Genomic DNA, 22347 nt, shown 5'->3' on the forward strand with positions numbered 1-22347 from the left:
ATAGTCTGACACTGTTTCCACTATTTCCCCATCTGTTTGCCATGAAGTGATGGGACTGAATGCCATGTTCTTAGTTTTCTGAATGTCGAGTTTTATGCCAACTTTTTCACTCACTTTCGCTTTCATCAAGAGGCTCTTTAGGTCTTCTTTGCTTTCTGCCATAAGGGTGGCAGAAAAGGGTGGTCATCTGCATATCTGAGGTTATTGGTATTTCTCCTGGCAATCTTGATTCCAGCTTGTGTTTCATCCAGCCTGGCATTTCGCATGATGTACTCTGCATTTAAGTTAAATAAGCAGGGTGACAGTATACAGCCTTGACGACAGTATACAGCCTTGATGTACTCCTTCCCCAATTTATAACCAGTCTGTTGTTCCGTGTCCAGTTCTAACTGTTGCTTCTTGACCTCCATACAGATTTCTCAGGAGGCAGGTCAGATAGTCTAATATTCCCATCTCTTGAAGAATTTTCCAGTTTGTTGTGATCCACACAGTCAAAGGTTTTGGCATAGTCAATAAAGCAGAAGTAGATGTTTCTCTGGAATTCTCTTGCTTTTTCAGTGATCCAACAGATGTTGGCAATTTGATCTCTGGTTCCTCTGACGTTTCTAAAACCAGCTTGAGCATCTGAAAGTTCATGGTTCACGAATTGCTGAAGCCTGGCTTGCAGAATTTTGAGCATTACTTTGCTAGCGTGTGAGATGGGTGCAATTGTGCAGTAGTTTGTGCATTCTTGAAAAGATAATTAAAATATGGTTGAATTATTTCCTAAGGCTTTGTTCTCAAGTACCTGACTGTAGCCAATTACTTGCTCACAGTCTCCAAAGGAGTCCCTCAGCCAGACATGTTTGGGGTGGAAATTTTTCTTTTTTCTTTTTTTTTTTGTCGCCTGGATTGTGGGATCTGTTCACGGAAAGCATTGAAAACCTGGAACCCTAACCTATAGATCACCAGGAACTGCACCCTCCCCCCACCCGCCTCAAATTCTTATTATTTTTGATGGCTCCAAGTGAATGGGAAACAAAAGAAAAAGTAACGCTCCGAGGGGAAGTGAGTATAAAATTTCACATTCCACATAGGCACAATTTTGCATTTCCAGTTACTCCTAGTTTCCATCACCCGCTCTAAAACTCCTGCCGTCGCTTAAGTAAAGACGCGGTAACTGCCTGGGGTCTCAGAAGGGCCAAAATCCAAGCTCCGCCCACAGTTCCAAGCCCCGCCCCCACGTCCCAGCGATAGGGCGCTTGGATGGTCAGAGGGTCTGTGTCCATCCGCTCGTGTTTTCACATAAACCCTTGTCAACCGGAAGTGCCCTGGCTCTCTAATTCCGCACAGAGCCTGGCTCCAAAGGACACCGAACACGTTCAAAGGATCCAAAGTAGAAACGCAGAACCCGTTCGGAGAGGAAGAGACAAGAATCTCCCAGGACGAGACCACGTCTGCAGGCTCCGCCCCTCCAGGGACACAGCCTCCTTCCACCCTGACGCGTCTCAGCGGTCCTGCCCCCGGCTCAACGGTGCGCATGCGGAATCCCCTCCAGACACGGAAGCGGATCCCGAGGAAAGACTGACGCGCTCGGGTGAGTGACTTGATTGCTTAGGTCGTTACTGCGCTCTGTGGAGTTCAGGCCCCCTCCTCCACAGCTGGGTTTCGTGCGTTTCCCAGTAAAGTAAACCTCTGAACCCGGTTGTCGCTCTCGCTCTGAGACCACCCCTACCGCCTGTGGTGGCGTCGCCACAAGCCTCGGTTCGGTCCCGGGAGTCCGGGCCCGGTTCCGGTTAAAATCGCTCCGACTCAGGTACCGGCCCAAGCTTTCTGCGTTCGGTCCATATAGACGCTAAACGCCTGCAGCTCTTTACCTCTTTCAACCCTTTGGCGGACTCCCGACTCCTTCCCCTCTACCCCCGCCCTCCTCCGCCCTATTCCGTTATAGCAAGTCCTCACTCTGGAGGTTGAGCGCCCTTGACCGCCCTCCTTGGAGAGCAGAGAGGGAATATTGAAGCAGAAATATATGCAGTTAGCGAGGCATCAGAACGTTTGAGGAGAAAGAATTACAGGGATGAACAGAGATTGCAACAGAGTGAGGCCTAACAGTCTGTGGGAGGAGGAACAGAGAGGGTGGGAAACAAAATGATGCCTATGATCAGACGAGGAAACACAGAAAAGGACACAAAAGGAGAGAAGTAGAAGGACCCAGGGAGACACATAGAGAACAAAGCACACAGTGGTGGCGAAAGCGGAAAACCCAAACCCAGCTGAATATTGAGTTGATTAAATGTGGAATATTAAGTTATGAAGTACTAAGTAGTGTCTCTAATAAGCTATATTTGTTTAAAGTTTGTTGACATGTTTAAATTATGCAGAGGAGAGTGATAGTTGCAAAAGCAGGTGTTTGAGGCATCTGCATTTTCTAATTTTTGCTTCAGATGACTCCATTTGCAATCCCAGGCCTTCCAGAGGGCAGAGACTTAGTTCCAGGTTGTTCTCTTCCCTTCTAAGAAATGGGGACAGAATCTGTGTTACCACAGAGTTCTTTTGAAAATGGCCAGTATTACCAGTACTGTTGCAATCACCCCCTTTGTTCTATGACTCATGTCAATCTTTTCTAAGTTTGATGTATCCTCACACTTGTTTTAGCTTTAATCTCAGGAACCATTGGATATGTTATAATATTTTTACTGTAAATTTTATTGCTCAGATTACCAGGTTAATATACTTTCTACTGTATTCTATATTGGAACTATTCTGAATAGACATCAACTCTATTTGTTGTCTGGTAGATAACTTTACTGTGTATGTGGAAAGGATGTTGATCACCTTTTAACACTCAAAACCTAGTTTAACCAGTTTAATATTCAGTAGCTTCTTTCTTGGTTTAACTTATCAGCTCAGTTGGTGAGCTCTGAACTGAAGTGTCCAAATAAAACGATTGTTTCCTCTCCGCAGATGTTAAAGGATGGGCTGGATTTGTTACCGATCTGAGTTCTTGGGCTCTACTCAATAGGAACTGATAACAGGCCAGGTGAGGAATTCAGGCAAAGCTTTACTGGGACTTGTCCTGCAAGACAAGTGAACAAGAATAAGAAACATTTGCCCTTGCTTGTTCCCTGATGGGAGGCGGGGCTGGTTCCTTAAATGGGGTGGGAGTGGGGGCGGATAAGTAGATCTGACTGGAAGTGTGGCTTAGATGGTCTGCCCACCTGTTTGGTGATGCTGTGTGCAGAGATCCCATGCAGTATACTGCTTTTGTTCTCAGCACCTCAGAAGTGGCATTTGGATTTTGGCCTTTTTGTGTCTTCAGTTCAGTCGCTCAGTTGACTCTTTGCAACCCAAGGACTGCAGCACGCCAGGCTCCCTGTCCATCACTAACTCTCGGAGCTTGCCCAAACCCATGTCCATCAAGTCAGTGATGCCATCCAGTCATCTCGTTCTCTGTCATCCCCTTCTTCTCCTGCCCTCAGTCTTTCCCAGCGTCAAGGTCTTTTCAAATGAGTCAGTTCTTTGCATCAGGTGGCCAAAATATTGGCGTTTCAGTTTCAGCATCAGTCCTTCCAATGAGTGTTTAGGACTGATTTCCTTTAGGATTGACTCAATGGATCACCTTGCAGTCCAAGGGACTCTCAAGAGTCTTCTCCAGCACCGCAGTTCAAAAGCGTAAATTCCTCGGCACTCAGCCTTCTTTATAGTCCAAATCTCACATCCATACATGACTACTGGAAAAAACATTGTTTTGATTAGACAGACCTTTGTTGGCAAAGTAGTGTCTCTGCTTTATAATATGCAGTCTAGGTTGGTCATAGTTTTTCTTCCAAGGAACAAGTGTCTTTTAATTTCATGGCTGCAGTTACCATCTACAGTGATTTTGGAGCCCCCTTCACTGTTTCCACTGTTTCCCCATCTATTTGTCATGAAGTGATGGGACTGGATGCCATGATCTTAGTTTTCTGAATGTTGAGTTTTAAGCCAACTTTTTCACTCTCCTCTTTAACTTTTATCAAGAGACTCTTTAGTTCTTCTTCGCTTTCTGCCATAAGGGTGGTATCATCTGTATATCTGAGGTTATTGATATTTCTCCTGGCAATCTTGATTCCAGTTTGTGTTTCATCCAGCCCGGCATTTTGCATAATGTACTCTGCATTTAAGTTAAGTAAGCAGGGTGACAATATACAGCCTTGACGTACTCCTTTCCTGATTTGGAACCAGTCTGTTGTTCCATGTCCAGTTCTAACTGTTGCTTTTTGACCTGCGTACAGATTTCTCAGGAGATAGGTCAGGTGGTCTGGTATTCCCATCTCTTTAAGGATTTCTCACAGTTTGTTGTGATCCACACAGTCAAAGGCTTTGGTGTAGTCAATAAAGCAGAAGTAGATGTTTTTCTGGAACTCTCTTGCTTTTTCTATGATCCAGCAGATGTTGGCAATTTGATCTCTCATTTCTCTGCCTTTTCACAATGCAGCTTGAACATCTGGAAGTTCGCAGTTCATGTACTGTGAAGCCCAGCTTGAAGAATTTTGAGCATCATTTTGCTAGCGTGTGAGTTGAATGCAGTTGTGGAGTAGTTTGAACATTCTTTGTCACTGCCTTTCTTTGGGATTGGAGTGAAAATTGATTTTTTGCAGTCCTGTGGCCACTGCTGAGTTTTCCAAATTTTCTGGCATATTGAGTGAAGCACTTTCACAGCATCATCTTTTAGGATTTGAAATAGCTCAACTGGAATACCATCACCTCCACTAGCTTTGTTCCTAGTGATGCTTCCTAAGTCCCACTTCACTTCACATTCCAGGATGTCTGGCTCTAGGTGAGTGATCACACCATGGTGGTTATCTGGGTCATGAAGATATTGTTTTGTACAGTTTTTAGGTGTATTCTTGCCACCACTTCTTAATATCTTCTGCTTCTGTTAGGTCCATACCATTTCTGTCCTTTATTGTGCCCATCTTTGCATGAAAAGTTCCATTGATATCTCTAATTTTCTTGAAGAGATCTCTAGTCTTTCTTGTTCTATTGTTTTCCTCTATTTCTTTGCATTGATCACTGAGGAAAGCTTTCTTATTTCTCCGTGCTAGTCTTTAAAACTCTGCATTCAAATGGGTATGTCTTTCCTCTTCTCCTTTGCCTTTCACTTCTTTTCTTTTCTCAGCTATTTTTAAGGGCTCCTCAGACAACCATTTTGTGTTTTTGCATTTCTTTTTCTTGGGGATGATCTTGATCACTGCTTCCTGTATAGTGTCATGAACCTCCATCCATAGTTCTTCAGGCACTCTGTTTATCAGATCTAATCCCTTGAATCTATTTGTCACTTTTTTGGGGGGGGCGGTATCTTACTGTTCATAATTTTCCCCAGCTGTGCATGTATGCAGTTATTTTTAGTTCTTTATTGTTTTTTTTGTATTCTGTGCTCAGTATGCATTTGTTCAGGTACAGAGCAGTGCTATAGGGGGGGTCCCAGGTTCCAGCCTTTCTTAGATTGATGTGAAACTTTGTTCCAATAGAGCCCAGTTCATGATGAAGAAATTGTTCAGAGCACATCTCTGTGGGTGACCTTCTTTCTTGTGTTTCTGGAGTAATAACTATTTTTCATTTTATATTTTTTGATTATAATGTTTTTTGGAAAACAGGAATTAAATGTTTGAAATAGCTCAGATGGTAAAGCGTCTGCCTACAATGCAGGAGACCTGAGTTCGATCCCTGGGTTGGGAAGATCCCCTGGAGAAGGAAATGGCAACCCACTTCAGTATTCTTGCCTGGAGAATTCCATGGACCAAGGAGCCTGGTAGGCTACAGTCCACAGGGTCTCAAAGAGTCAGACACGACTGAGCGACTTCACTCACTCAAACCCATGAAAAAGAAGTTTCTTTTGCTCAGGAACATGAAAGTTAATCTGGAATTAGGACAAACCCTTTCTACTTAAGTCTGTCCAGACTGCCACTTCAACCCAGTTCTGCTTACTCAACTCAGACTTTTTCAGGGTAACTTTGTAAAATTATTCCTGCTCTGAGCCTCAGTATACTCACCTGTAACCCACAGTAGACCAATTTGCCTGTATAGTTAAAACTTCAAATGTGTTCCAGTCCTGCAACAGTTACAAAAAACACTTAAGAAAGAAACAGAGGCGTAGGCCCAGAGATAGAGGCATATCTTTTTCTCAGCTTATCTTTCTCTATCTCTGAATCAGAGGTAAATCATAAATTTGATTGTGTCATCCTTGGCATTAAATCCTTTTACGGTTTCCCATAACCATCAGGACAAAAATCTCAGTTGTTCATTATAGCTCACAGGGAGCTCTAGAACTGGGGTGACCCTCCAGAGTTGCTTCCAATTAACATAAGGGGCAGCTTCCATATCCTGCATCTACCAGTCATTGGATGCTGGCCACCTGTGAGAGAGAACTTGGAGCAGGCAGTTTCCTTGGGCTGAGTGCCAAATGGACGAAGGGTGATGTAATTGGAGCAGAGTGTGGGTTTCGGCAGCAGGGAGGGGCTTCCTGAAGTGGGTGAAAAACTTACTAATTGGTCTTCCTGTAGAAATTTATTGCCCCTGGATCCTTCCTTTTACAATTGACAGCAAAGGACCATCTTTCCCCACATTAAGGTTCACCTTCTGGTATCTTTGTGGCAGAGCAGGGGGGTATGTTGATTGTAAGCATTAAACAACATATTTTCCTCATACAGAATAATCTTACCTGAAGAATCTAAGAAGAAAAAGAGGAAAGAAGGAAGAATGGAGCTTTCCCAGGTAAAAATCATAGTCTTTGTTGATCTGTTAACTCTTTCCTAAAAAGACAAGATTTGGACTTGTTAAACTTCTCTATCCATGAAGTTTCCTGCCTAAAATATTTAATCACACACAGGGCCTTCCCTGAATCTCCTCTCATCTCCCTGCAGATTGATCTTCACTGTGACCCAGTGACCTAGAACTTAAGGAAGAGTGTCCTTTTAGGTGATCCTCCTGTGAAAGGTTTTTTTCTCAGGAGTGGATTGGAGGTGAGAGTAGGCTCTGTGGTGTCAGTGAGGTACGGTAGTAAGGATTGTTCAGAAAACCCTTCTGCATGCCCTTTCAGCTCCATGTAAACCAAAGAGGCTACATATAAGCAATGTACTGGTTGGCCAAAAAGTTCGTTCAGATTAGAAAAACTCAAATGAACTTTTTGGCCAATGGAATACTAATGTAGGTAAATACCCGAGGAGGTGTAGAATGAAAGACTGATGGGGAAACATGCTTTTCGAGATTTTAAAAGTTAAAAAAGTGAATCAGTATGTTTCTGGCTCTAAAATATTTCTGTACACTAGCAATAAACAACTTGAAAGTAAGTAAAAATGCAAACTAGTACAGCCACTATGGAGAACAGTGTGGAGATTCCTTAAAAAACTGGAAATAGAACTGCCTTATGATCCAGCAATCCCACTGCTGGGCATACACACTGAGGAAACCAGAAGGGAAAGAGACACGTGTACCCCAATGTTCATCGCAGCACTGTTTGTAATAGCCAGGACATGGAAGCAACCTAGATGTCCATCAGCAGATGAATGGATAAGAAAGCTGTGGTACATATACACAATGGAGTATTACTCAGCCATTAAAAAGAATACATTTGAATCAGTTCTAATGAGGTGGATGAAACTGGAGCCTATTATACAGAGTGAAGTAAGCCATAAAGAAAAGCACCAATACAGTATACTAACGCATATATATGGAATTTAGAAAGATGGTAACAATAACCCTGTGTACGAGACAGCAAAAGAGATACTGATGTATAGAACAGTCTTATGGACTCTGTGGGAGAGGGAGAGGGTGGGAAGATTTGGGAGAATGGCATTGAAACATGTATAATATCATGTATGAAACGAGTCGCCAGTCCAGGTTCGATGCATGATACTGGATGCTTGGGGCTGGTGCACTGGGACGACCCAGAGGGATGGTATGGGGAGGGAGGACGGAGGAGGGTTCAGGATGGGGAACACATGTATACCTGTGGCGGATTCATTTCGATATTTGGCAAAACTAATACAATATTGTAAAGTTTAAAAATTAAATAAAATTAAAAAAAAAAAGAAAGTAAGTAAAACAGTTGCCTTCACAAGACCATCAGAAAGAGTGAGAATTAATTTAAGGAACTGGAAGATTCATACAATGAAAACTACAAGTATTGATGCAAGAGTTGAAAGAAAAATAAATGTCAAGATATTCTGTGATTGCTGATTGGAAGACTTAGAGTAGTTAAGATGGCAGTACTTGCCAGAGTGTTAGAAAGATTCAGAACAATCCCTGTCAGAATCCCACCAGTCAATTTTGTACAAATGTGACCCTGGTCCTAAAATTCATTTTGAATAAGTGTGGCTCCCAGACAGCCAAAATAAATGTGAAAAAGAACAGAGTTGGAGGGCAGCATCAAACCATACTACAAACCAGGGGTAAACAAATCTGTGTTTTTAGCATGAGAAGGGTAATATAGATCAAAGTGATAGACTGAGTCCATGAGCAAACCCATCCATATTTCTTTTTTCTTTTTTAATTAATTAATTATTTGGCTGTGTTGGGTCTTAGAGGTGGCACATAGGCTTCTCTCTAGTTTTGGTGCTCAGGCTCCAGAGTGAGTGGTCTTAGTTGCCCCACAACATGTGGGATTTTACTTCCCTTACCAGGGATTGAACCCCAGTCCTCTGCATTGGAAGGTGGATTCTTAGCCACTGGACTCCCAGGGAAGTCCCAGTCTATTCCTCTTTTTGAAAGAATGCCAGAAACATTCACAGAAAAAGAGTATCTGTTTTTTTTTTTTTCTTAAAAGAGTAGTCTCTTTTAAAAAATTGAAGTGTAGTAGACTTCAGAAGTGTAGATTCACAATGATTTGTCAATGTCTGGTGTACATTAAAGTACATTAAAGTGTGTGTATATATATATATATATATACACACACACACATACACACACACACACATTATTTTTTATATTCTTTTCCATTATGGTTTATTATAAGATATTGATGATAGTTCTCTGTGCTGTACAGCATGACCTTGTTATTTATCCATTCTCTATAGAATGGTTTGCATCTGCTAATTCCAAACTTTCAATCCATTCTCCCCATCCCACCTCCCCCCTGGCAACCACAAGTCTGTTCTCTGTTGGCGAATTTGTATCAGTTTGATAGATAGGTTCATTTGTGTTATATTTTAGAATCCACATATAAGTGATATGGTATTTGTCTTTCTCTGAGTTATTTAGTATGATAATCTCTAGATGCATCCATGGTCTTGCAACTGAAATGGCTTCATTCTTTTTATGGCTGCATAGTATTCCACTGTATGTATGCATGACATCTTGTTTAGCCATTCATCTGTCAGTGGACATTTATGTTGTTTGCATGTCTTGGCTATTGTGAATAGTGCTGCTTTGAACACAGGGGTGCATGTATCTTTTTGAATTATAGTTTTGTCCACATATATTTCCAGGGAGTGGGATTGCTGGATCATATGGCAACTCTATTTTTAATTTTTTGAAGAACCTTCATACTGTTTTTCCATAGTGGCTTTGTCAGCTTACATTCCTACCAACAATGTAGGAGGGTTCCCTTTTCTCCACACTCTCTCCAGCATTTCTCATTTGTAGATTTTTTAACAATGACCATTCTGATCAGTGTGAAGTGAGGTACCTCATTTTTAGTTTTCGTTTGTATTTTTTTTGATAATTAATGATGTTGAGTGTCTTTTCTGGAGAAGGCAATGGCACCCCACTCCAGCACTCTTGCCTGGAAAATCCCATGGACGGAGGAGCCTCGTGGGCTGCCGTCTATGGGGTCAGAGTCGGACATGACTGAAGTGACTTAGCAGTGTCTTTTCAAGTGCCTTTTGCCCATCTGTATGTCTTCTTTCACGAAATGTCTGTTTAGATCTTCTGCCCATTTTTCGATTGGGTTGTTTTGTTTGTTTTTGAATTGTGTGAGATATGTGTATATTTTGGAAATTAAGTACTTGTTGGTTGCATCATTTTCAGGTATTTTCTCTTGGTCTGTAAGTTGTGTTTTTTCTTTTGTTGATGGTTCCCTTTGTTATACAAAACCTCATAAGTTTGATTGGTCCCATCTGTTGATGTTCACTTTTACTTCTATTGCTTTGGGAGGCAGACCTAAGAAAAATAATTTTTTTGGTTCAGCCATGTTATAGTATGTATCAATACTGCATTCCTTGTCACATCTAAAGTGGGCCTCTTGTAGGCAGCATATGGTGTGCTCAAGGTTTTCAAGCCAGTCTGTCACTCTGTGTCTTCTAGTGGAGCATTCAAGTCCATTGACATTACAGGTAATTATTAATAGATAGGTATATACTGCCAATTTAAACCTGGTTTTCAGTTGATTCTGTATTTCTTTTTTTTTTTTCCTCTTTCTCCTTTTGCAGTTTGATGATTTCCTATTATATTATGCTTGTGTTCTGTTCCTTTTGGTTTTTGTGAAATAGTTTTTGATTTATGGTTATCCTGTTTTTCAAGTATGTTAACCTCTTCCTGTATCTACTTTCTTTAGGCTGATAGTCATATAGGCTTAAACACACTTTTTGTTAAAAAAATTAACAAATCTACATTTTCTCCTGGATTGGAAGAATGAATATGGTTTAAATGGCCAAACTACTCAAATACATCTACACATTTAATATGATCCATATCAAATTACCCATGACATTTTTCACAAAAGTAGAACAAATAATCCTAAGAAATCAGACAAAAGGTTACATTTTATACTATTCTACTTATATGCAAATATCCCAAGGAGGTACATCTATTGAGATAAAGCATTAGTGGTGTCCAGGGACTGATAGCAAATGGGGAAGAAAGAAACAACTGCTGAATGGGTAAAAGATTTCCTCTGGGGACGACTGAAATATTTTTGAATGAGAAAGAGGTGATGTTCAACATTGTAAATGTACTAAATGTCACTGAATGGTCCTTTCAGTTCAGTTGCTCAGTCGTGTCCGACTCTTTGCGACCCCATGAATCGCAGCATGCTAGGCCTCCCTGTCCATCACCAGCTCCTGGAGTTCACTCAAGCTCACGTCCATCGAGTCAGTGATGCCATCCAGCCATCTCATCCTCTGTCGTCCCCTTCTCCTCCTGCCCTCAATCCCTCCCAGCATCAGAGTCTTTTCCAGTGAGTCAACTCTTCACATGAGGTGGCCAAAGTACTGGAGTTTCAGCTTTAGCGTCATTCCTTCCAAAGAACACCCAGGACTGATCTCCTTTAGAATGGACTGGTTGGATGCCCTTGCAGTCTAAGGGACTCTCAAAGAGTCTTCTCCAACACCACAGTTCAAAAGCATCAATTCTTCTGCGCTCAGCTTTCTTCACAGTCCAACTCTCATATCCATACATGACTACTGGAAAAACCATAGCTTTGACTAGATGGACCTTTGTTGGCAAAGTAATGTCTCTGCTTTTCAATATGCTATCTAGGTTGGTCATAACTTTCCTTCCAAGGAGTAAGCGTCTTTTAATTTCATGGCTACAGTCACCATCTGCAGTGATTTTGGAGCCCCCCAAAATAAAGTCTGACACTGTTTCCACTGTTTCCCCATCTATTTCCCATGAAGTGATGGGACCAGATGCCACGATCTTCGTTTTCTGAATGTTGAGCTTTAAGCCAGCTTTTTCACTCTCCTTTAAAAGTGGCTAACTTTGTTAATATGAATTTCACCTCAGTTAAAAAAAAAATTGGAGGATTGTAACTTGCTCAGAATTATCTTATATAGATCACTCAGAACATTCATTCCAGCCAAGCCAGTCCTTACACGTCTGATTCTGTAAGACTGATTTTCAGAACTCTCTCCCTATTCATTTGGTGAAATGTTTCCTTTCAGGGACTGTTTACATTCAAGGATGTGGCTGTAGAATTCACTCAGGAAGAGTGGGAATGCCTGGATCCTATTCAGAGGGCCTTGTACAGGGATGTGATGCTGGAGACCTACAGGAACCTGCTCTCCCTGGGTGAGGAAAACGTCTCTGTTTGTAATTTTTTCCCATACAAATGTTCTCTCTGACCTTAGGTAACAAATTTCCAGAACATTTATTGTACACTATATATGTATATTTTTGCCATATAATTGTACTCCATGAAATCCCATAGTTGAGATTTCAGACAGTTTTCCTTAATTCTTAAACTTTATACATGTGTGTGTTGATCTGAGCCTGATATTTCAAAAGTCAGTGCTTCTCAAGACACTTTTTACTTTGCCTATCATGTGTTCCTTCTGGAATGAAAAAAAAATTTTTTGTACTTAAGAGTCTTTTAGAATTCCAGAGACTATTATTTTGTATAATTGTGGTTATTTATTAACTTACTTGCTAGATTTATCTTTATTTATGAAAATGTATCAATTATTGTGATGTATAGATTTGTAAAAATATTTTTTCTTGCATCATGTTCACATGTGATTAAACAGTATTATAAAGATTAGGGATTAGGGAAGACAGTCTCGAATCTCAATTATGATTTCATGCCTCCAGTTCTGTAAGCCAGTACGTAGATAGACTTTCTACTTATGGAGTATCATTTAATTATCCAAGTTATATGGCAAAAAAGTGTGCGTTGTACATTGTATGTACTTGAAATTTTATTATCTGAGATAAGAGAAAACATTAATGCTGGAAAAAGTATAAAAAGAAAACTAAAAGAACTGTCATAGTGTTTGAAGACCATGATTGAAGAACTTTTGTGGTCGTTGTATTATTTTTGTGTAAGTGTCTAATTCAACATGAAATATTTTCCAACTCTGTGTAATAGGAAGCTATTCTGCCACATTTGCAGTCAAGGAATTATCATCCCCAAAAGAGGACATCAGTAAAGGAGAATTATACCACCTAATGACATTAGAGAAAAATGAAACTTATGGCATCAAGGATTTTGACCTCAAGGAAATCTGTGAAAATATGCAGGAGAGTGAGAGTGAGTGGGGATATGATGCAAGAAACGACAAAGAAGTGCTTTTGACCCACAACAAAAATCTCAGTCAGAAGGAAGATCAGGATAATAAATCCTTAATTAATTTTCCTCAGAGTGTTTCTGTAAGAAGTAATACATATGAATATTTCACGCACGACAAGCCATTCATAAGAAATTTGTTAACAATGAAAGATAACATAATCATCGCTGGACACAATATAAAGTGTTTGGACAGTAGAACTGGAGCAAGACTGCAGGCACAGGTGGCTGAACTGCAGAGATTTACAACTGAGGAGAAAATGTATGGAGGCACTCAACTTGAGAAGTCAGTCAGCAATGGTTCCTCAGTTTCCTCACTTCATCAAATTCCTCCTAGTGTGGAAACCACTGTGTTATCTGCACAACACAGGAAAACACACACTGGAGAAAAATCTTACAATTGTAATGACTGTGGGAAGGCCTTTAGCAAAAAATCAAACCTCACAAATCACAAGAGAATTCACTCTGGACAGAAACCTTACAGATGTAGTGACTGTGGCAAAGCCTTTAACCACCAGTCCCACCTTATAGCACATCAGAGAGTGCATGCAGAAGAGAAAGCATATAAATGTGGTGTCTGTGGCAAGGTCTTTAGTCGAAATTCACATCTTGCAAATCATCAGAGGATGCACACTGGAGAGAAACCTTACAAATGCAATGAATGTGGCAAAGCTTTTACCCAATTTTCACACCTTAGCAGACATCAGAAGATGCATGCTGGAGAGAAACCACACAAATGTAATGAGTGTGGCAAGCATTTTACCCAGCGTTCAAACCTTATGGCACACCAGAGAATTCATACAGGAGAAAAACCTTTTAAATGTAATAAATGTGATAAGGCTTTTATTGAACGGTCACAGCTTTGGGGTCACGAGAGAACTCATACTGGAGAGAAACTTTACAAATGTGATGAGTGTGGAAAAGCCCTTACAAGACATTCATATCTTACGCAACATAAAACCATCCACACTGGAGAAAAACCTTACAAATGTAGTGAGTGTGGCAAAGCTTATACCCAGTTTGCAAGCCTCACGAGGCATCTGAAAATACACACTGAAAACAAACATATGCCTCACACATATGGAAACGCTTTTATTCAAAGCTCAAAGTTAAAACAATTCAGACAAAATTTCTGCATGTATTCCAGCCTTACTCAGCTAATGGGACTCTATCAGGGTGGAAAAACACATACAGATGCCCAGCAGACACATGAAAAGATGCTCAGCATCATTAATCATCAGGGAAATGCAAAACACAAAGTCAATGAGATCCCACACTATAGTTAGAAAGACAATAAATAACAAGCATTAGCAGTACTGTAGAGAAAAGGGTACTCTTGGGCCTTGGTGCTGGTATTGTAAATTGGTGCATCATTTATGCAAAACAGTATGAAAGATTCTCAGAAATTAAAAAACAAAAAACCTATTATGTGAGCCAGGTTTCGCACTTCTGGCCATTTACTGGCAGAACAGAAAAACACTAATTTGAGAAGATATAGGCACTCTTAATATTCACTGTAGCATTATTTCCAATAGCCAAGATATGGAAGCAACCTAAATATCCATTAATCGATGAAAAATTAGAGGATATGTGTACAAGGCGCACACACACACACACACATACACACAGGAATATTAGCCATAAATAAAGAAGTCTAGCCATTTGCAACAACATGGATGGATCTAGAGGATTATACTAAGTGAAAGAAGTCAGATGTAGAAAGACAAATACTGCATGATCTCCTTATATGTGGAATATAAGAAACAAAACACAGTGAAAACAGCTTCATAGATAATGAAGAACAAATGCCTGGTTGTTGCCAGAAGGAAGGGTGGTGTGGTTCCAGGTAAAAGAGATGAAGAGGACCAAGCCATACGAACTCCTAGGTATTTATATATGTCATGGGACTGTTACATCCTGTGTAAGGAAGATGTTTAAAAATATTGTGATGACATAGAGGATAGATGGCTACACACATCATTGTAATTGTTTTTATAAAGCAAATGTTGCCTCGTGTGTGTAGTACAGCTAAAATGAACAGTTACAATCAATTATATTTCAATAAAAGAGATTCAACCTTAGAGAGAAACCATACAAAACTAATGTATATGATTTTTAATATTTACTTGATTGAATTTTTGTTATTTATACTAAATCTGCAGACATCAAAAGGACAATAAGGGACTGTTAAAAATACTCTACACGTATATACTTGAAAACATATGTGAAATGGTAAAGGTAAAAAGAAAAGTGAAAGTGAAGTCACTCAGTCGTGTCTGACTCTTTGCGACCCCATGGACTGTAGCCTACCAGGCTTCTCCATCCATGGGATTTTCCAGGCAAGAGTACTGGAGTGAGGTGCCATTGCCTTCTCCAGGGGATCTTCCCAACTCAGGGATTGATCCCGGGTCTCCCACATTGTAGGCAGGTGCTTTACCGTCTGAGCCACCAGGGAAGAACCTACCCTAAATCACACATGTGAAACAGATCATTTGAATGAATACTTTGAATTACAGAATTAATGTGTAATTTTTATCTGTGGAGGGATTACATACTACAGTATGAAATACAAGACTATCCTTGATTATAACGAGCAATGTCATTCGGATACCTGCCAGAACAGCCTTTCTGTTTCTATTCATCACTGTTCATTCTGTTCATTATCAGTTTCAGAGACTCTTAAGGACAAGATTTGGGGTTTGAGGATTGGAGGACTACTGTATATGATGCTTTAGGTCACTAACCATTGCTCTAAAAAGAGCAGTGTTTAAAAAAATTTTTTTAATAGATGACATCATTATTTTTTGCTAAGGTGTTCATTTACCTTTTTAAAACCATCATTCCCTCATCCCAGTTTTATAATTGACATATATCAACTTTAAACTGTACAGCAGAATGGTCTGATTTACATGTATTATGAAATCATTAAGTTTACTTAGCATCCATCATCTCATATGGGTACAATAAAATGAGAAAAATAATTTTTTTTCCTTTTAATGAGAACTGTATTGTTTAAAATACTTTATTCCACACTCTTGATGAATTACCTTCAAATACCTTTGAGAAAAACTTTATATCATAAACTCAAATCAGTAATGTCTAAATGTAATTTCAGATTATCTATACATTCATTTTGAGGGTAGACAGTTTAACTTTAAAATTATAATATAGCTTAGCTCTTTTCTGTGTTCTTTATCTTGGAATGTATTGTCAAATGTGGGTAACAAAGCCTGTAAGACATGAAGACATTGGGATTTAACTTTTACTTGAAGTATTACCATGTTTGCAGTATTTCTTAGGGCATTTTGTAGGATGTATATTCTGTTTAATATGAATTGTATATTAAGTAAAGCTAGATTATCAACTATCAAATAATGTCATTCCTACACTCACTAACTTTTGTGGCAATATCTGTTTCTTAACATCTACTGCAAGGTATATGTTCTCACATTCTTACATGTGAAAGATATCATATGCAGGAATTGGTAATCATTTGAAATATGGTAATGTTTGGATAGGGTAATTAGCATATTCAAATATTTTCACATACAAATAAGCAAAATGTCTTAGCATGGCACACACGAATAGAAGATATATCCTTACATTTGTAAAAGATCTAGTGAGTAGGATAGATTTTGGGATCTTTATAAGGTAGTTTACTCTGTATTATGCAATATTGCTAGCTCGTCATGGTGACAAGAAAGATATTTCAGCATGGAGTTGATAGTGGAACTTTTCAGCAAACACAGATCAATAGGAGAAACTGACTATAGGCATTCATGAGTCCATTTTGTTCCTGATGAGTTTTGTTTTAATAATTTAAAGGCAGCAAAATGGGCATATTCACAAGAAAAGGATATTTCCTCAATGGCAATAGATTTTTAAATGTCTCCTGTAATATTAAGAAACAAATGTAAATTATTAGTGATCAAAAATGTGACAATACAGTGATGTCATTTGACCTGTGTATATATATTAAACCCTATAAGTTGACTGTCCCCTCAAGTCCTCTCTGCACAGTTGTTAAAGGATAGACTGTATTTGTTACCGACCTGGGTTCTTGGACTGTTTAATCAGCAGAAATTGGTAACAGGCCAGGCAAAGAATTCAGGCAGAGCTTTATTGGAACTCCCTTGGACTGCAAGGAGATCCAACCAGTCAATCCTAAAGGAAATCAGTCCTGAATATTCACTGGAAGGACTGATGCTGAGGCCAAAACTCCAATACTTTGGCTACCTAATGCGAAGAACTGACTCATTGGAAAAGACCCTGATGCTGGGAAAGATTGAAGGCAGGAGGAGAAGGGGATGACAGAGGATGACATGGTTGGATGGCATCACCAACTTGATGGACACGAGTTTGAGTAAATTCTGGGAGTTGGTGATGGACAGGGAAGCCTGGCGTTCTGCAGTCCATGGGTTCATAGAGTTGGACACGACTGAGCAACTGAACTGAACTGCAGCACAGGTGAGAACAAGAAACAGGTGACTTACTCGCTCCCTGAGGCTGGGTGAGCTGGTCTCTTAAACTGGGTGAAGGTGGGGGCAGAGTAGGAGCAGATTGGGTGGGTCCCCCTAGCTGGTCTGCCCAACCCCTTGGTGGTGCTGTGGGCGGGGGACCATGTTCAGTACCCTGCTTTTGTTCTCCTCACCTCTGAAGTGGCAGTTGCAGTTGGGTTTTGGTCTTTTTGTATGTTATTCATAATTTGTCACAGCTGTGCACATAAGCAGTTTTTTTAATAGCTTATGGTTTCTTGGTACTTTAAAAAAACTTTTAAATATATTTTATTTAGTTATTTTTGGCTGCACCCTGGGTCTTCTTTACTGCTTGGCTTTTCTCTAGTTGCAGTGGGTGGTGGGAGCTACTCACTAGTTGCAGTGCACAAGTGGAGAAAGAATCTCAGTGAAATAATTTAAAAATACAGAGTTGCACAAACATAGCTGCTGATGTGGAAAACACTGTAAAGGGGTCAACTTAGAAATAAGCTCAGTCATTTCTTGTTCCAGGTGCCCTCTTCTCTGACCTCTACTCCATGCCAGTAAAAGGAAAGGAAAGGGTAACCTGCAACTGAGTGAATCAAGTCACTGCCCCCACGGAATAAAAACTGCAAATGGAAGTTATCTTCTCAAATAATTACAAGATGCACAAGACCTATAGACACGTGTTTTGCAATTCTCACCCTCATCTGTATGATTTAAACAAATTTTAAATGTACTAGATTCTAAAAACACAACTCCTACATCACAACTTAATTATCCATATCCAAACAGCTGGAGCCAGTTACCCACTCCCTCTACCTGTACTACCAGGTTATTCCATTCCATTCACCTTACCTGTCTCCCTATTCTATCCCTGTGTCTCTTTTTGCTCCCGTCTACCCTCCTGCTGTTTCTCCCCTCCTAGTTCTTCCCTCACACCTGTTCTGCCCCACTCTTCAACTTATTCCCCTCCCCTCTTGCACTCTTTTTCCCCAACCTGACTGCCCTCAATCTCCATTATTTCTGGTCATTTCTTCCCCTGACTCTCCTACACCTGACACAGGAGGGAAGGGAACAGGGCACAACCCTTAAAATAATGACTCAGTCATTAAACCTATGACAAAATCCAGTTACAACTAATTAGACCCAAGATGGCGGAAGATTTGACTGCCAACAAACCTTGAACCTCATTCTATGCTCGTCGTGACATATTAGTTAAATGACATGCTCATAGGTGCTATGACAGTTCTGACGCCAACTGTCAAAGGCCAGAAAGTGGGGGGTGGCCCAATTCCCAAAAGTCTCCATCTCTCCCTGAAATAGCTTAAATAATTACTCCACTCTCTAGACTGTGAAATTACTCAGCCCCTAAAAACTAACCACCTTGTATTTCAGGGTCGCTTTCACTTTCTGAGACTGACTACATTCTGCCTATGGAACGTGCATTATCACAGGGCCTCTCACCTTCTGAGATGACCTACTTTCTAGCTATGGAATGTGTGCGGGCACGCGCATCGGCTCAGTACTGTCCGACTCTTTTGCGACCCCCATGGACTTGTAGGCAGCCAGGCTCTTTTGTCCATGGGACTATCCGGGCAAGAATACTGGAGTGGGTTGCCATGCCCTCCTCCAGGGGATCTTTCCGACCCAGGGATTGAATCCACGTCTTCTAAGGAAGTGCCTCCTGGGAGGCCCTGTGGAATGTGTATCTCTCTGAATAAATCTACTCCTTACCTATCACTTTGCCTCTTGCTGAATTACGTCTGCACTGCGATGTAAAGAACCTGAGCATCATTAAGTCCTGAGACCAGGTGTGCAGTATTAATTAAGACCCTGGATTCCAGTCGGAATTGGAGGAGTGTGGTTTCGCTTCTTTCTCCCTAACACTCCCTCCTCACTCTCTGGCACCCCAGGGTGATACGTCTTTCCTGCTCTTCCTCAGCGCTTCTTGCCACTAGTCCTCTTTCTCTCCCAGCACCAGAAGACTCTGAAGGCCACGGTTCCAACTCTTATCTTCTCTCCTGACTCCCTGTGTGAAGTTCCTCGTCACTGCTGCTCTCTAACCTCTGGAGATCGGGCTCTTTATTTGTTTGATATACCTGCTACATTCAATCAGGACTTAACTGCTTTCACTTTATCTTCTCTTTCTTTACAAGTCCCTGAGCCATCTTCTATGTTCTCATCGGTTCTCCCTCATGTTTTACTCTTTCTCAGTCGCTCTGTATCTGTTTCTCTTGATTCCCTTTGCCCCCAAATTTTCAGGGGTGGCGACTGAATAAGATACCCTGGGACCCAAAGAGACCGTTTTCCAACTGAGTTGAATTTGACACGGAACACTGATGTCACACAGGCAGGTCATGGTAGCACCCTGCCGTAGGGTGATGGGACGGGCTGACAGGAAGGGGAGGCCTGTGGAGCCGAAGGACCGGCGAGGACAGAGGGGCTGGGAGGGAGGGGGTCTCAGGACTGGGGTGGTCTCTCCAGGATCCCAGACACCCGGAGAGAACACTGCCTCTCCAGGAACGGGGCGCCCCGGCTTTACCTCCAGGGCCTGACAGGGCGAGACGGGTGATGGCGTCATCGAATTCACTTTGTTCTCTTAGCAGAGGACGTTGGAGGCGGAAGTGGTAAAGGATTTAAAGCAGGAAAATGCCTTGAAAGGCGGTGTTTACGTGGGTCAAGGGCAAAAAAGCCAAGGGCTCAGGGACCCGCCTCAGGGTGATTTTAACCCAAAGGAACACAGTCGACTTGAAAGGCCGAGGTCTGGATTTACTGGGGGCAGAGGGCCGGATGCTAGGATTTAAAGTCCTGAAAGTGAAGTCAGGGGTACCGCGCAGCACCGATTTACACAAGAAACGAGAGGCTTGGTACAGCGTACCCGACTTCGCATTCTCCGGTTCCGCAAGGCGCTGCATGGGCGGTGTTTTAGTGGCCTCCGGGGCGGGACCTGAGCGGAGTGCTACCGGCGAGGGGCGGGGCGAGGAGGGAACCCCGGGCGGCTGGGGACGGGAGGTGCCTCCCCGTACCTTGAAATTGCTAATTTTAACCGTCTGTCTGTAAAGAGGACTGTGAGGCGCAGGTCCAAGCTAGAAAAGTGTTAACTCTTGCTGCCCAGCGTGACTTGTGCTCTGCACTACCAGCTTCCCGGTCTTGAAGAAGGCGCGTGCGCTTAAGGACTGTGGGCGGGGCCTGAGCAGAGCAGGACCAGCAAGGGGCGGGGCGTAAAGAACCCGGGCTTGCGCTACGACTGAGATGGAGGGAGGAGAGCCGGTAGAGGTGTGGTGTGTGCGTCCCTTGGATTCCCTCCCAAGTTTACCTTTTCTAGGTTTAGACATGCTTAAGGGTCTTTGTATCTTATGATAGGATGGCTTCCTGCTTAGCTTAAGTTACTGTCTCTAACAAGTTTTAAATTAAATGCTTACAGTTGTGTGGGCCACTTATTTTGGAAATTTCTTTTTAACAAGTTGAAAACAGTTTAAGTCAAAAGCTATTTTTGCCAGCGGTTGACCGTTGGTCCTGAACTGAGAAAACTGTGATCTCAGTGAGGAGTAGCTGTGGGGCGGTAGTTGGATCCAGAAGCATTTCCTGCAATCAATTAATTTAAGCAATTTAAATTAAAAAGAACTGGAGTTATCTGTGTAGGGATTACAAGTTAAAATATGAAATACAAAATTCCCAATGGGTAGAACGGACAATAGAATATTAAACGCTACAGAACAGCATTTTGTTTCAGAATTTTTCGCCATGGAAGGGTCTAGGCAGCCAGGAGGCTTCGTCCTCTTCTCTCCTGATTTTAGGCTCTTTTTATTTCTGAAGTGGGTCTACTCAGCCTCAAGTAGCTACCCCTTGGATGAGCTCACTGCGGTCCCAGTTGAAGTTACACTCGCCCTTTGTGCTTGGTGAGGGTGAGGACTGTCCGGGTGGAGGGTCCTGCTTCTGCCCTCCTCTGCTGTTCCTGGCCAGATAGATCCCTTCCCACTCTTCCAGGTTAAAGGACCCTGCACACATCAACCCCCTAAAGTGAAGGCCATACCAGAGGGTGTACTAGTTTCATTTTGTGTTTTTCTCATTAATTTGCTGACCATGTGCAGAGTATGTAACTACAGTCCAGGCTTGTCTGCATCAAGAATAAAATGGTAAGCCAATGGAATACACTCTACCACCTCATCCAGGTTATTTTTAAATCATGGAGACAAACACCGTCCTCTATCACTTACAGTCATGCAAGTCAAATGCCCCAAAGCAAAGGCCTGGCATGTGGACACCCCCATCACACCAGCTCTACCTTGTCCCCATGTGGCTCATCACAGCTGGAGAAAAACACAGGCCCGAACTGACTGTTCTTGATTCAGATTCCTGGCTGTTCCCTCACATTCCCTGTGTTTGCTCCATACCTTTCCTATGGAGCTCCTCAAAAGTCCACCTCTACCTCTCCCATCTTTTTTTTTTTTTCAAAGACCCTGTTTATTCTCCATTGAGCTCCTGGAGCAAAGGAAGAGATCTCCTCTAACTGCCTCAACAGTCTGCCTCAGGGCCTGTGTTCTCTCCTCACTATTGACTGTGAATAGCCTGAACCCACCTCTGGCTGTTGGTGATCCTGAAATTGTATCTTTATGCCAACTCCACTCTGTGTCAGGACAGCATGGCATTCTTCCTCCTCTGCTACACACACACACACACAGGCCTTCTAAACCTTTTTATGCACTCTACCATCTTTAAAAGGGCTTCCCTGGTGTCTCGGATGGTAAAGAATGGGCCTGCAATGCAGGAGACCTGGATTCAACCCCTGGTTGGGAAGATCCCCTAGAGGAGTGTACGGCAACCTACTCCAGTATTCTTGCCTGGGGAATCCAAAAGAGCCTGGCGGTCTACAGTCCACGGGGCTGCAAATAGTTGGACACAACTGAGCGA

The 22347-nt window shown here is 41.8% G+C and overlaps 2 protein-coding genes across 6 annotated transcripts in view; one reads left to right on the plus strand and one right to left on the minus strand.

Annotated features, from left to right (window-relative positions):
* The first annotated feature begins 1496 nt into the window (after positions 1–1496).
* On the plus strand, positions 1497–22286 carry LOC133229688 (zinc finger protein 677-like). 4 transcript variants are annotated; one of them, XM_061386377.1, is made up of 5 exons: positions 2943–3019; positions 5616–5770; positions 6669–6732; positions 11838–11964; positions 12761–17753. In XM_061386377.1, the coding sequence occupies exons 3-5, from the start codon at positions 6718–6720 to the stop codon at positions 14242–14244; spliced, it is 1626 nt and encodes a 541-aa protein (XP_061242361.1). In that variant the 5' UTR covers positions 2943–3019; positions 5616–5770; positions 6669–6717; the 3' UTR covers positions 14245–17753. The 4 variants fall into 4 exon arrangements, with proteins under 4 accessions (XP_061242363.1, XP_061242362.1, XP_061242361.1 ...); XM_061386379.1 differs by lacking the exons at positions 2943–3019; positions 5616–5770 and adding an exon at positions 1497–1576; XM_061386378.1 differs by lacking the exon at positions 5616–5770 and having other exon boundaries at positions 2936–3019.
* LOC133229663 (zinc finger protein 160-like) overlaps positions 2969–22347 on the minus strand; it is a 28689-nt gene continuing 9310 nt past the window's right edge. The window contains exons 3-5 of one of the 2 annotated variants that reach the window (XM_061386272.1): positions 6680–6770; positions 6012–6070; positions 2969–3055 (exon numbers count right to left, since the gene is read on the minus strand). In XM_061386272.1, coding sequence (XP_061242256.1) covers positions 6760–6770 — 11 coding nt within the window. In that variant the 3' untranslated portion in view covers positions 2969–3055; positions 6012–6070; positions 6680–6759. Of the gene's footprint in view, positions 3056–6011; positions 6071–6679; positions 6771–10332; positions 16851–22347 lie in introns of those variants that run through there. The other variant, XM_061386273.1, reaches the window with a different exon arrangement.

This window comes from Bos javanicus, chromosome 18 (assembly GCF_032452875.1).
Source record: "Bos javanicus breed banteng chromosome 18, ARS-OSU_banteng_1.0, whole genome shotgun sequence".
NCBI classification, from domain to species: domain Eukaryota; kingdom Metazoa; phylum Chordata; class Mammalia; order Artiodactyla; family Bovidae; genus Bos; species Bos javanicus.

Bases quoted from the DNA above. Each gene is read 5' to 3' on its own strand.
- LOC133229688 (XM_061386379.1), top strand. The intron at 11,965-12,760 runs GTGAGGAAAACG...TCTGTGTAATAG, and splicing joins CAGGAACCTGCTCTCCCTGG to GAAGCTATTCTGCCACATTT.